We start from the raw sequence: 14,788 nt of genomic DNA on the forward strand, positions 1-14,788 counted from the left end.
GTATTTTTTAATGCCACATTATAAAAAAAATAGAAACAAATTTTTTTAGTCCAAAATTTTAAAAAAATTAAGGGTGAACAACACTTAGGAGTATGAAGAATAGATAGTAGCCGATTCTCAGACCTACTGCATACGCATACGCAACATTTTCTTTGGGCGGGATGAAAAATGATTAAATTACTAAAATGGCTATAAAGAAATAGGGGTTGGTGATAAAAAACTAAAAATTTAGGGTTGTATGTATTTTTTAATTCCACATTATAAAAAAAAATAAAAACAAAAGAATTTGTCCAAAAATTTTAAAAAAAGTTAAGGGTGAACAACCCTTATCACTTAGGGGTATGAAAAATAGATGTTAGCCGATTCTCAGACCTACTGAATACGCATATAAAATTTGGTAAAAATCGGTAAAGCCGTTTCGGAGGAGTATGGAAACAAACACTGTGACACGCAAATTTTATATATATAGATAATAAAATTATTAATTTCAAGTATACTTGGCACGATTAGTTCAGTTAATCAAGTTTTACATACTTACACACGTATAATATGTAAGTTACTTTTTGTCTACACTAGAATTTATCTAGAAACTAAAAATAATTTATATGGCAAAACAACGTTTGCCGGGTTAACTAGTAAATATATATAATCCAAATTTTTAATAAACAACCCACTTGAATTCGATAAAATTATTGATAAGTTTCTAAACATGGATTCTACAAATGTAATTCAAACAATAAAATTGCAACGGATATCCCTACTTGAACAAACATCAAAAATGGATATAAATTGAAATGGCACTGAGCAATCGAAACATTGTGAGTTGTGTATTGCCACTGACTAATCTAGTAAGTTATTCAACGAAAAGTCTAATTATTTAATTTTAAAACTATATTAACTACTTTTATTAACAACTGAAATTATCTTATATTGGTTTCAAGATTTTGTTCTGATCAAATATGGCTGAGAAATTGTTGAAAGCATCAAAAGCTGGAAGACTAGAAGAAGTTCAATCACTATTAAAACAGAAAGTTAATGTCAATGCAACTGGTAGATGGGGCAATACAGCGTTGATATGGGCATCGCACAAAGGTCATCTTGAAATTGTTCAAGAACTGCTTCAAAATAAAGCAGACGTGAATATGGTTGGTACATTTGACGACACAGCATTGACTTTGGCATCAATCAATGGTCATTTAGAAATTGTTCAAGAACTGCTGAAAAATAAAGCAGATGTGAAGATTGTTAATCAAAGTGGCAACACAGCATTGATTTTGGCATCATGGCACGGTCATCTTGAAATTGTTCAAGAACTGCTTCAAAATGAAGCAGATGTGAATATTGTTAATCAAAGTGGCGACACAGCATTGATTTGGGCATCAATGAAAGGTCATCTTAAAATTGTTCAAGAACTGCTGAAAAATAAAGCAGATGTCTATATTGTTAACAAGCATAACCACACCGCATTGACGTTGGCAAAGGATCGAGGATATTCTAGTATTACACAAGAACTTATATATAACAAAGAAGGCCATCTGATAGAAATCTCATTAAAAAATTATTCAGAATTAGTAAATAACTTGCTGACATATAGTGAAAATACCAGCGGAACACTTCAAAACTATACAATGTTATTTTGGGCGTCCAGTGAAAAACTTTATAATATTGTACAAAATTTTATAGAGAAGATTGATAATGCCAATTTATCAAAACTACATAATTGTACATCATTAATGTGTGCAATACTTTTAGCGCATTTTGCAATCACAGCAAAATTATTAAATTTCACACATGTTGTTGAAGAATGTTTAAAATCTATTACCAATTTAAACTTGGATATTTATGTTGAAAAAATATATGCAACAATGGAATCAATTAAAAAAATATTTGATATTCTACATGGACAAATGGAAACAAAGTATGCATATGACAATAAGAAATTAATTGAAAACAAAACATATCCTCAGTGGACATCACTGCAAATCCATCTTAATTTTATGCAACAATTGTTACAAAATACAAGTGACGTTGAGACAATTGATAAAACAGGCTATAACATGTTATCAACGGAGGCATCTCAAGTTCACCTTCAAATTGTTGATAAAATATCAAACTACAATCAAGGCGAGAAAATACCAACACACCACCATACCACGTTCATCAACTACATAAATCACAACTATCTTGTCCTCGTGCAAGCTTTTGAGAGAATCATGTCAAATTAATCTAAATTAATTCCTATTTAATTTTAAGATTTTTACTTGATTTGTACGAATGTATATATAAATTTATAGTTGGAATACAATTTTTTTAAAAATTATTATTATTAATGTAAATTTTTTATTTTTTTTAAATTTTGTGTATGTAAAGCTAGAAAAATAAATTCCTGTTAGAACACTGATAAAACTTTTTACCAGACTATAATATACACTACATTGCAGATATTATAATTTATATAAACACAGATTTTAATTAATTAATTATACTTACTACTGGATTCTGCATTAAGTCTCCGGTGCAAACACTTTTTTATTTTGTTAATAAAGACAATATTTACATATTAATTAACTAATAAAACGTGATATATCAGAATAATCAATATTTTTTATATAATTAGTTAATTATTACACTTGATTAAAAAAAAATAACAACATTTTTTATGAAACCATTTAATTTAATTTAATTACGTTGAATTAATTTTTCTAACCACACTGTATAATTCAATGTCAATTCCGATGGAACAATGTTATAATGTAATACAAAAGCGTGCGACTGGAACGAGCTTTCGATTGAATGCCTAACAATGTCTGGCGTTATCACAGCTTGTTCGCTTGTGCTTTCACGAAAGCCTGGAAACATTTGCAGACATCACCGGCGACGCGTTTTTTATGTATTGCAACTGCATTTATTTTCTAAACTTGTATGGAGCTTTCAGAGCTTTCAAATGATCAAATTTTTCAAGCTTCTAACTTTTTAGAATCACAGATAAAATTATTATATTAATAGTTGCTAATCCCTACTAATATTATAAATGCGAAAGTCCTGATGTTTGTTACACTTTCACGCAAAAACTACCTAACAGATCATCATGAAAATTTGTACACATATTCTTATTGGTCCCCGAATGGTTATAGGCTACTTTTTATTTAATAAAAAAATTATTTTTTAAATAAAATAAAGAAATAGTTTAGCCAATAATACGTCTGCATCTGGCTATTTGACTACTTTAACGCCATCTAGCATTCCAGCAATGAAGCTCAAACCTAAGTACTATAGTACCATCACACTGTATTATCACACTGTATTACCGACAGCTACGTCAACATCAAATCCAATTGACTACACTATGGAGACTGTACACTATGCTTCCATAGACTATACTTTCAGCCATTTTAAACTTCCCGCCATTCTACTTCATTGTTACTTCTTCGGTGACTACAGACGCGTACGGAAGCAACTTCATTATTTTAGATATTCGCTAGCAAAGCCGCGGGTTAAAACTAGTAAATAAATAAAACAAAACGTCTTATAACCTGGAGTGAGAATAAGAGAAGTTAACTCTACTTAAGTCATGATGATCTGGAGTTTAAGTCAGTTGCAAGCGCGGTTTCTCCTTGAACGGTCGCGTCCCCACCAAAGTCTTACGCAAACTTAAACTTTGACTTAAGTCAAACGCACCTAGCACTTAACTTAAGCCAAATATAAACCAAATTTAAAATTATAAATATTTTCCAAACTAAAAAAATGCATTTTATAAAAAATATTCTTAAACTTACTCTAATTATTTATACTACACAGTTTGTGACGATATTATCATCAAAAAACAATGAACCACTTCGTCATTCTCTCCGATACGCTCCGTATTGTAAGCAAGATTCGTTGGAAAATCCATCAGCACTTCGTGATGCAATCAATCGCGCAGATTTTGTCTTCTCCGCAAAAGTTCTCGGGAATCTCGAGCGGAGACGCGTGCGTGTTGATAAAGAAAGTGTCGAAAGTGTGAAGCGTGCGGACGGACGCCGGAAACAACCCATATTATTATTTGATGTGGTTGTTAAGAGACATTTTAAAGATCCGGGAGTGCTCGCCGGGCAGGAAATTCTGCGTGTGGGGAAAGCTTTGAGACGCGGCGAAGGACGCCGGTGTCGGCAAGTGGTGCGACCCAGATATTCGGCGGTCTTTCTGGGCAGGAAGCCCAAAGATGCGGCGAAGCATGGGAAACTACTAAAGGATTTGAATATTGACGTGTTTCTGAGTGCTGATCCTCTGCCCATCACGCTGGCGAACTTGGATAGAGTTAATTCTGTTATTGAAGGTAAGAATTTTAAACTTTTGGAATTTAAAATTAAAATTTTTCGATTTTTTGTGTTTAATTAATGTTTTATTAAGAGAAATTGATATTTAGAGTGGAAAAAAATTAAAATTTCATTAATAAATGAAATTTGTTTAAAATAAATTGTTTTTTTACGTATTTAATTGCTTTAATTAATAAAAATATCAAATACGCAATTAAATTAATATTATTTGATAAAGTTTATCAGTTATGTGCTTCTATTGATAAGAAATTGATATTTTTCTTGATAACAAAATGATAAACATAACAATTTCTCGGAATGCACAATGCGATAAGCCGAGTGATTAATTATTTTATGAATGCCAGGGCGCTTGGAATGTAAATTACAATACTTTCGTGACAGTTTTTTTAGTTTTTATATTTGATTCATGAAATAATTAAATTTTTTTAATGAAAAGTTTAAAATTTTTACATATAAACATATGGGTATTATGTGTAAATGTATATTTTATGTTGTAGACTATAAAATGATGTATTAAACTATTTATTTACATAGAAAATGTAAAAATGTATGTATGTGCTTTAATAACTTCTAAACGCCTGGATGGATTTTAATAAAATTTTCAGAAAATGTTTAGATTAGTCTACCGGGTAATCTTGTAAAGTTTCATAGCGAAATAACAAGTTTAAGGGTGTGGAATAAGGGTTGAAAGTTTTTTTAACAAATTTTCTATAATACTTATGTAAAATGATAAACATAATAATTTCTCGGAATTTCAAACACATTTTTCATGTGTCTAATTGATACAATTAATAAAAATAACATATTATTGCTTAAAAACATCAAATAAACAATTAAATTAATAATTATCAATAAAATAAATCAATTACGTGCTTCTATTGATAAGAAATTGATATTTTTCCTGATAACAAAATGATAAACAAGATAATTTCTCGGAATTTCAAACAATTGATCATTTTACATGTTCCTAATTCATACAATTAATAAAAATGTCAAATAAGCAATTTATTCCTAATGCGTGGTCTGTGAATTAAATTTGAATTCCTCGTTGGCTGCATATGCGCCGTTTTTATACTTCTGGCCAGAAAAGACGCAACAGAAACGAAAATGGCATCGAGATGGCAATATCAATAACATAAAACCATCTGTCGGCGGTTTTTATGGCCGCCGCAGTGTGCACCGCTCTTGATGACCATTGCAGGCACTGTGAATTCTCGCCGGAACGCTTCCGGCGTGCGAAACTACCGAAACGACTAACGAAACAGGGCAGAAATGGAAAACAAACAAAACGAGAGCAGAAAAAAAAACACAACTTTTCTTCAAACGATTCGTATTTTTTCTTTCTACGTTGTTATGTAGGTTTCGTGCGGTTCGGCGACGTTCTGCGCGCGACAACTTGTGGGTGGGTTCACTCAGTACGAATATCATTAACTTTCGGCGGTCTGTTACGAATGAAGAATGAGCTGGTTTCTTTGAAATAATAATAAATGAGTCAGTTTGTAGTCAATGCAAGTTTTTTATATTTTAACATAAGTATTATAGAAAATTTAGTGAAAAAATACTTTCATCCCTTGTTTCACACCCTTAAACTTATTATTTCACAATGAAACTTTATAAGATTACCCGGTAGACTAATCTAAACATTTTCTGAAAATTTTATTAAAATCCATCCAGGCGTTTAGAAGTTATTAAAGCACAAACATACATTTTAAATTTTCTATGTAAATAAATAGTTTAATACATCATTTTATAGTCTACAACATAAAATATACATTTACCCATAATATCCATATGTTTTATGTAAAAATTTTAAACTTTTTATTACAAAAATTTAATTATTTCATGAATCAAATAAAAAACTTAAAAAACTGTCACGAAAGTATCGTAATTTACATTCCAAGCGCCCTGGCATTCATAAAATAATTAATCACTCGGCTTATCGCATTGTGGCGTTTAATAAAATCAAACGGCGCATAAATAACGCATAATTGCGATGACAAATGAGCGCGATGTGAATTTTATTACCTCGAATGGATGTCTCCATTCGATAGCGCGCTCGCCGAAGACAAAAAATAATAAACGCGCTGAATTTGCGACCGCGCACACGTAAAATAAGAAATAAAACGGCGAGACGTTGAAAAAGCATGAGTAAATGTACTACAAAAGTACTACCGAAAGTATTTGGTATGCAAAGTCATCTTCTTACGTTTTATCTGCATCAAGAACATGAATACTTCAAACGCAATTTAATTACAAATTTTATATTCAAAAATTTATTTTAAAAATTTTAAATAAAAAAAAACAATGTTTATAAGACAAAATATAAAAATCTAGTTATACAAGTAAATTTTTATTATTTAATTTATTTCTTATTACATAAAAGAAAGTTTTGTTAGTTGCATCATCTATAACTCAAGAACAGCTGGAGGCATTTTGATTATCTATGATTCTTTGGATTTATCTTGGTCCCAAATAGCAGAATAAGTATTAAAATGTTAAAAATCATAACTCTAAGGGTGTCAAATAAGGGATGAAAGTTTATATAGACATTCAATCATATTTTTAGTTAACTAATTCAATCATAGATGGCGCTAAAGTGGATTATTATCATTTTTAAAGTCAATACTTAATACAATACTTCAAACGCTATTTAATTACGAATAATTTTATATTCAAAAATTTGTTTTAAAAATTTTAAATGAAAAAAACTATGTTTGTCTTATAAAATATAAAAATCTAGTTATACAAGGTGTAAATTTTAATTATTTAATTAATTTCTTCAGTAAATTATGCGTTTTCTTTTGTTTTCTTGCTTTTAAACGAAAAATATTCAAATGTTAGAAGTTAATTTAATTTAAGTACGCACCGTCCGCATTTGTCGCATTTAATTTCGTTGTTGGTCAGTGTGACTAAAGTCCCTGCTGGAATTCTACCTGCGCGCCGGCTTCGCACTTCGTTGATGGTCGCAGCGTGAATGTGTGTGACTGACTAATCAACCTACACGCAATTCGCGTGCGCGTGCGTGGGCCGCGTCTGACGCCAGGTAAATTCCGTTTTCTATTGCTCGCACCTTCGTCGAGGCGAGTTTACTGCATGCGCGGTGCAATCTTAGCTTACCTGCTTGCTGTCTCTGGTGTCTGGGCGCAGAGATTGCAGAAAGCATAAAAACACGCGTTTATAGTATAGTGTGTGATCATCAGACGATGAGAACACAGATTTGATGAAACATTCGCGGCATGTTTTCATTTATTTAAATTATTATTTAATTAAGGTAGTTTGTTATGTGTTAAATTGATTTATTTGATGTTGAGTGTTGAAATTTATATTTTTGAGTAAAATTTTTGTTTATTTTGTTTATATTAATTAAAAAATTAGCATATTTTGATGGTAAAATTAATTTTAATTAGATTTTATATTTATTGGTTTATCAGTGATAGTTTTAATGTGATTTTAGTTTGAAGTTGATTTATAGGTAGCTGCAAATAATATTTTAAAAGTTAAAATTAGGATTTTATATTTTAATTAACGATAACTCCTGAACAAATAAAGATATTTGATTGAATTAAATTTTATTATATTAAGAATTAAATATACTTCCAAAAACTGTTTTGGTTTTATTTTTAAAGTTAATAATTCAATAGTTATTAACAATTTTATAACAAAAAACATGAAAAGTTATTAAATTCAAAAAAAATTATTAAACTTTAAAATAATTTATTTATATTCATATCAATAATACCCAGATAACTGTTCTATAAAATGCAATTTCTTTCATATTTTTATCTTTCATACTTTTTGAGTAATTTGATTTTAAACTTCAAATTCCACTTTTTTTCTATTCTCTCCGTATAACAATCAGTTTTGTCTTCCTCCTAACCCTCTAAGACTCAAGCCTCCATCCATCTTCCCTCTGTTCCTATATCTGCTCAATACTCAATGCGCAATCTGTTATACACTATCGTTCAATTGGTGCTCAGTTGTGCTCAGTTGCTCACTCCGCCTCGGATATCTGTTCGCGACGTTGTTAAGACACTCGGAACACGCGCGATGCCCCGCGCGCTATCGATTGGCGCCGATCACGCCGACGACTTACCACCACATCTCCAAAGAGGCAAAGAACAGAAGAACACAGCGCGCATCGAGCAGATCGAAGAGACTGCGAGCGAATGCGTGGATCTGAGAAAGCTCTCGCACTTCGAACGAAATGGCTATCGGGCTCTTTATCTATTGAGTATTGAGGAAAGGCGTTAGGGGAAATTTATTAGTCGATGCTTCACACTCCAACACGCCAAGGGATCCTTACTTTAGGTATCTAGGTTATGGGCAGTGAAATAACCAAGAGAAAAAAACTCATCAAATGTTTTTGAGTGTTATATGTTCAGATCTAAGTTTTTTCTTGGGTTTTTATTAATAATTTAAAGAAAAACTAAAATTTTAAGGTTTTTTACTATTTTAGCACTGGTAACATAAAAATTTAACAACATATTTATATAAAAGTACATAAAATAAAAGTTTTGTTAGTTACATCATCTATAACTCAAGAACAGCTGGAGGGATTTTGATTATCTATGATTTTTTGGATTTATCTTTGTCTCAAATAGCAGAATAAGTATTAATATATCAAAAATTATAACTCTAAGGGTGTTAAATAAGGGATTAAAGTTTATATAGACTTTCAATCATATTTTTAGTTAAATAATTCAATCATAGATGGCGCTAAAGTACATTATTATCATTTTTAATGTCTAAAATAAAATTATGAATATTATTATATAAATAATTTATTTATTGTTTAAATATCCTTAGTTTTAATATTAAAAAATCTAAAAATTAAAATTTTAAATTTTTAATCTCCTGTAGAATTTAAAATAATTACATCATAAACCCAAATTAAACATACGTTAATACAAATTTTAATCATGATTAATTCCATAAATAAACAAGTAATTTATCACAAACCATTTCTGAATTATTAATAAATTACTGTCACTCAGAAAAAAAGTCTCAACTTTAAGCCGTTGTTCTAATATGATGCACAAATGCCATTTAAAAATATTCCTTAAGCACTTGCGTGGGTTGTCTGTTTGCTATTACAATAACCATTATAGCTTAATATTTATTTACTGCATATATAATGCATTAAAATGTTTATTTACGATTATAGCGAATTATGAATATTGCCATGGTCAAGCTGATGTCACCTCCAACCAAACACCATCATTTTTATTCGTTGTTAGTATAATCTGACAGCTAGAGGTTAGAATCTGTGATTTGATTAAAATAATTTCTTGTATAAAATACCGCGAGTCATAATGACTTTCACTCTGCGACTATTTCATTATTTCTCTATTTGGTCAAGCTAATGGACGTGCGGTGTGCGCGGTTCAGCCCACATGTAGTAAGTTAAATATTCACGTATTCAAATGAACTACTTTCCGGTAATATTGTCACAATACAAATTACACAAATCCGAATAAAGAATAAAAAATAAAATCACCGAAAATGTTTTTTTCTCTGCTTTGGTATATTTAGTATAATTAAGTACATTAACATCATTAAGATAATTATGTCCTAAACCACTTTATTACAATGACATTGTAGGTTATATGTTATAGGTTACTAGCTTTAGCCCACGGCTTCGCTCGCGAATATCTAAAATAATGAAGTTGCTTCCGTACGCGTCTGTAGTCACAGAAGAAGTAACAATGAAGTAGAATGGCGGGAAGTTTAAAATGGCTGAAAGTATAGTCTATGGAAGTATAGTGTACAGTCTCCATAGTGTAGTCAATTGGATTTGATGTTGACGTAGCTGTCGGTAATACAGTGTGATAATACAGTGTGATGGTACTATAGTACTTAGGTTTGAGCTTCATTGCTGGAATGCTAGATGGCGTTAAAGTAGTCAAATAGCCAGATGCAGAGGTATTATTGGCTAAACAATTTCTTTATTTTATTTAAAAAATAATTTTTTTATTAAATAAAAAGTAGCCTATAACCATTCGGGGACCACTAAGAATATGTGTACAAATTTTCATGATGATCGGTTAAGTAGTTTTTGTGGGAAAGTGTAACAAACATCAGGACTTTCGCATTTATAATATTAGTAGGGATGTTACAACGCCATCTATCGGATTTATTTTTATTTCACGTGCAGTTGATTCGTTGATTTATTTTATCTGCGTGTAATTTAAATTCGCATGTGTTTGCGCTGACAAACGATCGCATTGTTCCATTAGTGCTGATTAAATAACAAAAACGTTTCCTGTCGGCCCCGCCCCTTCGCAATTTAACTGTATGCAACCGCGGAGCATGTAACTGCAACTATCTGCTTGCATATGGGTGGGGTGGGGGTGTGATGAGGGTGAGGGTGTGCCCGCGAGCACTAATTTGGTCAACTGAATGTGACAACCGAATTACAAGCGGTAAATAGCGTCGTCCAATTTAATTTTCTGTATAATTAAACTTTCCTCGTTTACGTACACCACAACGGGGAGAATTCAATGAATTTTTTACATTTTGAGAAGTTTTTTTGCTTGTCTTATTGCTGTAATTGAAGAAAAAAGAAAAAAATAAGTTTTTGGGGTTATAAATGAGGTTAAGGATTGAAATTAGTAAGTAGCGCCATCTAGCGGAGGTAATATAATGTGGGACAGCGTCGGTAATGCAGTGAGTGTTAATTTACAACGAGAAAAGTAGTTAAAAACGTAAATTTAACCTGTAAATCAGAAAAAACTAAGTTAAATTAATGTTGTCAAAGTTTTCAGATGTATGGGAAGCTTACAATTGTTCATAAATTGCATAAAACAAATTTTTGAGGTTATAAAACAAGTTAAAATTAAAAATTAACACGTAACGCCATCTAGCGTAGTAAATATAATGTAAAACAGCGTCGGTAATGCAGCGAGCGTCAATTTTCATCAAAAAAAGTGTTTGAAAACGTTGAATAATCAATTTAACCTACAAACAAACAAAAACTAAAATAAAGTAGTAATATCAAAGTTTTCAGACGTCTAGGCTTAGAAAGGAAGCTTACAATAGTTCATAAATTGTTTAAAACTAATTTTTGAGGTAATAAAACAGTTAAAACTAAAAATTAACACGTAGCGACATCTAACATAGGAAATATAATGTAAAACAGCGTAGGTAATGCAGCGAGTGTCAATCACAATGAAATAAAATTTTTGCAGTCACTGGAAAGTTTATTTAACGTACGAATGAGCAAAAAAATGAAGTAAAGTTGTTGCCAGACGTTTATACCCACATGAAAACTTTACGATTATTGATATATCGTTTAAGCATTCGCAGATGTAAGTCAAGTCGCAAACAGTTTAATTTCGCATTCGACATGTTGCATCTCCGCGACGTGATTTGTTAGTACTTCCTACAATAAACTCTCCACCAACGTATTTGCTTGTGGGCGATATCCGTTTTGATTTTTTATTCACTTTGGAAACACATTTTATTTCACTGAAAGCGTCAAAAGCCAAACCTTAGTTTAACAAGACAAGTACATGTTGCGTTTTACTTTGTGTTTTGTATTTTACCTTTTTTGATATTGACTCCAGTGGAAAACGATTTGAATATTGTATGTGTGGATGGGTTGTGTTTGGTAGGTGATGGTCGGTGTTAATGTTAACAAAGAGCGCTCAACGTTCGTCCGCACGTCGATGAGTTGCAAGTGCAATAAATTAACGGCTGAATGCGAGACGCGATCGTTCATCACGACCCACCGACGGATTAACAATGCCGCCGTTCGATATCGACCCGCCGCTGCATCCGATCGGCTGCAAAGTCCATGGACGTCATAATCGTGTTTTATTGTCGGCGCACAAAGTGATTAAAATGTCGAAGGGCCGACGTGCAGAAATTATGATTCGCTGCCATCCAAAGCGCATAAAAAACGCGATTACTTTCGATGTATCAGAGATATAAAAATGATTTCAGTTGCGTTTGATAGATAATTAAATTTTACAATAAAATCAATCACAGTATGAATGATTTGATGTTTTTAAAAGCATGATAAAAGGTTTTGAAGTTGAAAAATTTTTTTTTTTCATTTTTATTTATTTTTGTTTTTAATTAATTACGGATTAAATAATAAAATTATTATAAATATTTTTGCATTACCTGAAAGACAATTAAATTCTCCGTAAACTAGTTTTTAATGTGTTTTAATATCATAATTAATACAGTCACAATTTACGTTTAAACATAAATATTTAACAGCAAATTCAAAAAATAAAATTTGTAGAAAATATGATTCGCTGCCATCCACAGCGCATAAAAAACGCGATTACTTTGGATGTATCAGAGATATAAAAATGATTTCAGTTGCGTTTGATAGATAATTAAATTTTACAACAAAATTAATCACTGTATGAATGATTTCACATTTTTAAAAGCATGATAAAAGGTTTTGAAATTGAAAAAAATATTTTTTTCATTTTTATTTGTTTATGTTTTTAATTAATTACAGATTAAATAATAAAATTATAATAAATATTTTTGCATTACCTGAAAGATAATTAAATTCTCCGTAAACTAGTTTTTATTGTGCTTTAATATCATAATTAATACGTTCACAATTTCAGTTTAAACATAAACATTTAATAGCAAATTCTAAAAATAAAATTTTTATGTAATTCTTTGAGTTTTTTATTGATATTTCCTATAGTTATAAATAAATCATCCCGACATAAACATAATTTAATAGTCTATTAAATTACCTTTTAAATCATATATAATTTGACTATATCCATTTCACAGTAATCCAGTAATATTAATTTAAACACGAACAAAAATCTGTGCATCGATTAATGTTTACAAATTGATTCATACTTTCAACGATTTCCTTCTTGCGGCTGAATCGCAGCTGCAGATGTGAATTTCCATAATTTCCATATGCAATTAATCAAAGCAGTGTGCTTGAACGCCGAAAGGCTAATCGTTCCGATCGATTTGTTGCTCGATCAACGCCAGATCAATTAATCACTCCGACTGCGCTAACTGTAACGGAGTAATTTTTTCAAGTGCGTTTCACTGTGCGTTTGTATGTTATTTCAATTAAACTAATTTTCGGCGTGCTTTGGATGGACGTTTATCAAGATATAAAACTTTAGTTGAGTACTTAGTACTTGGATATGGACAATAAAAAATAAACAAGTATAGTTAGCTTTGTTAAATCATTAAAACATAAAGATTATAAACGCATTAAGTCATTAAGACACATGGGGAATATGATATATGTGTTTGTTGGTTAGTTAGTGTTAGTGAATTGAGGTTAAGTTGATCTTAAGTGAGAAAAAAGTTTACTTTAGGAATTATTGCTTATTATTTAGTTAAGTAAGTGCAAAATATTCAAATAAATATTACGCTTATTGTTTATTTTGTTTTTAAGTTTATTTTGTGATAATAATATTAAGAAATATTTATTTTTGATAAAACTTTTGATAAATAAATTAATTTTTCTACTTCCACTTTTAAAACATCAGTTTTTTCTTAGTTTTTAAACACAAAAAGTGGTATTTTAAACACGGACAGCCAAAACAGTGAATAAAGTACTTTAGTCACAGGCTTTAGTCACAGGGTGGAGTTAAACTTACTTTTAACCCCTTGAAATATAATATATACTATTTAAAGTATTAAATGAAGGTAATTTGTTTATTTATTCTTTGAATTCATGATTTTTTGATATAAAATTCCAAAAAATTAAATTTTCCGAATATTTCCAAAATTTTTTTGTACAATTCCAAAAATAATTCCACAAATACTTGCCTACAAATCAATAGGCTATACACACAATAAAAATTCCACTTTTGAATCGTGTTGTTACTCATTTTTATCGTTCATCAAAAAAAAAAATACAGCGAAAGAATGCCCTATTATACCCGCTTTTCGCCGTGTTATACGCAGTTTTCCATTTTCCACTCAGCCCAACTTCCAATATACCGGCTTTGATTAGTTCACTTCGGCCATAAAAGGCGCGAGCACACCGCCTCCGCACACCTCCGCGTTCTTGTCTATGTAAGCATGTTGTTTGACTAGCAGCCCAGCCACCCCTCCGGCGCCGCGTGTAAAATAACCTGCGCTATATACCTCTCGCTTTCTCTCTTTTACTCTTTTTTATTTTATCAAAACCGGGCGCAGCGCAACCGACCGATAATAAAAATAAAACGCAAACTAACGCGAAACGAGCGCGATGGTGGAGGCGCCGGGCGCGTAAAGTTGTTTTACGCGTTGTGTAAGCAAGTTATTAAATTGTTGCGCGCGAGGTTTTACAAATTCACGAAATTTACTACGGCCGGAGGTGAATTATGCATTATGCAAACATGTGAAAATGCATGTTGATAGAGTAAAGTAAAGAGTATTATTATTATTATTATTATTATCGTTATTAATATGCAGTGGGTTAATATAATATTATGATCCATTTTAAATTTTAATGTTTTTGCGGGGTTTTGAGTTAATTTTCT

The 14,788-nt window shown here is 30.9% G+C and overlaps 2 protein-coding genes across 4 annotated transcripts in view; both read left to right on the plus strand.

Moving 5' to 3' along the window:
* The first annotated feature begins 959 nt into the window (after nt 1–959).
* On the plus strand, nt 960–2,225 carry LOC135797432 (putative ankyrin repeat protein RF_0381). The gene is made up of 2 exons (XM_065309796.1): nt 960–1,571; nt 1,968–2,225. Exons 1-2 carry the CDS (start codon nt 960–962, stop codon nt 2,223–2,225), a joined length of 870 nt encoding a protein of 289 aa, XP_065165868.1.
* Nucleotides 2,226–3,353: 1,128 nt separating this feature from the next.
* The window catches only part of LOC135797369 (agrin-like), a 33,824-nt gene continuing 22,389 nt past the window's right edge, over nt 3,354–14,788 (plus strand). For 2 of the 3 annotated variants that reach the window (XM_065309720.1, XM_065309723.1), the window contains exon 1: nt 4,186–4,315. Coding sequence is in view for 1 of the 3 variants with exons in the window: in XM_065309722.1 (XP_065165794.1) it covers nt 3,745–4,315 (571 nt within the window). In the remaining 2 variants the exon portion in view is untranslated. Of the gene's footprint in view, nt 4,316–14,788 lie in introns of all 3 variants that reach the window. The other variant, XM_065309722.1, reaches the window with a different exon arrangement.

This window comes from Atheta coriaria, unplaced genomic scaffold (genome assembly GCF_025399875.1).
Source record: "Atheta coriaria isolate IRGN ID8LTWV9N9 unplaced genomic scaffold, Caltech_Dcor_3.1 hic_scaffold_8_pilon, whole genome shotgun sequence".
In the NCBI taxonomy this organism is placed as follows: domain Eukaryota; kingdom Metazoa; phylum Arthropoda; class Insecta; order Coleoptera; family Staphylinidae; genus Dalotia; species Dalotia coriaria.

What these genes read in the sequence shown, in the direction of transcription:
- LOC135797432 (XM_065309796.1), top strand. Translation starts at nt 960, where the DNA reads ATGGCTGAGAAATTGTTGAAAGCATCAAAAGCTGGAAGACTAGAAGAA. An exon ending in TAAAAAATTATTCAGAATTA is followed by an intron (nt 1,572 to 1,967) that starts GTAAATAACTTG and finishes ACATATCCTCAG; the next exon opens with TGGACATCACTGCAAATCCA.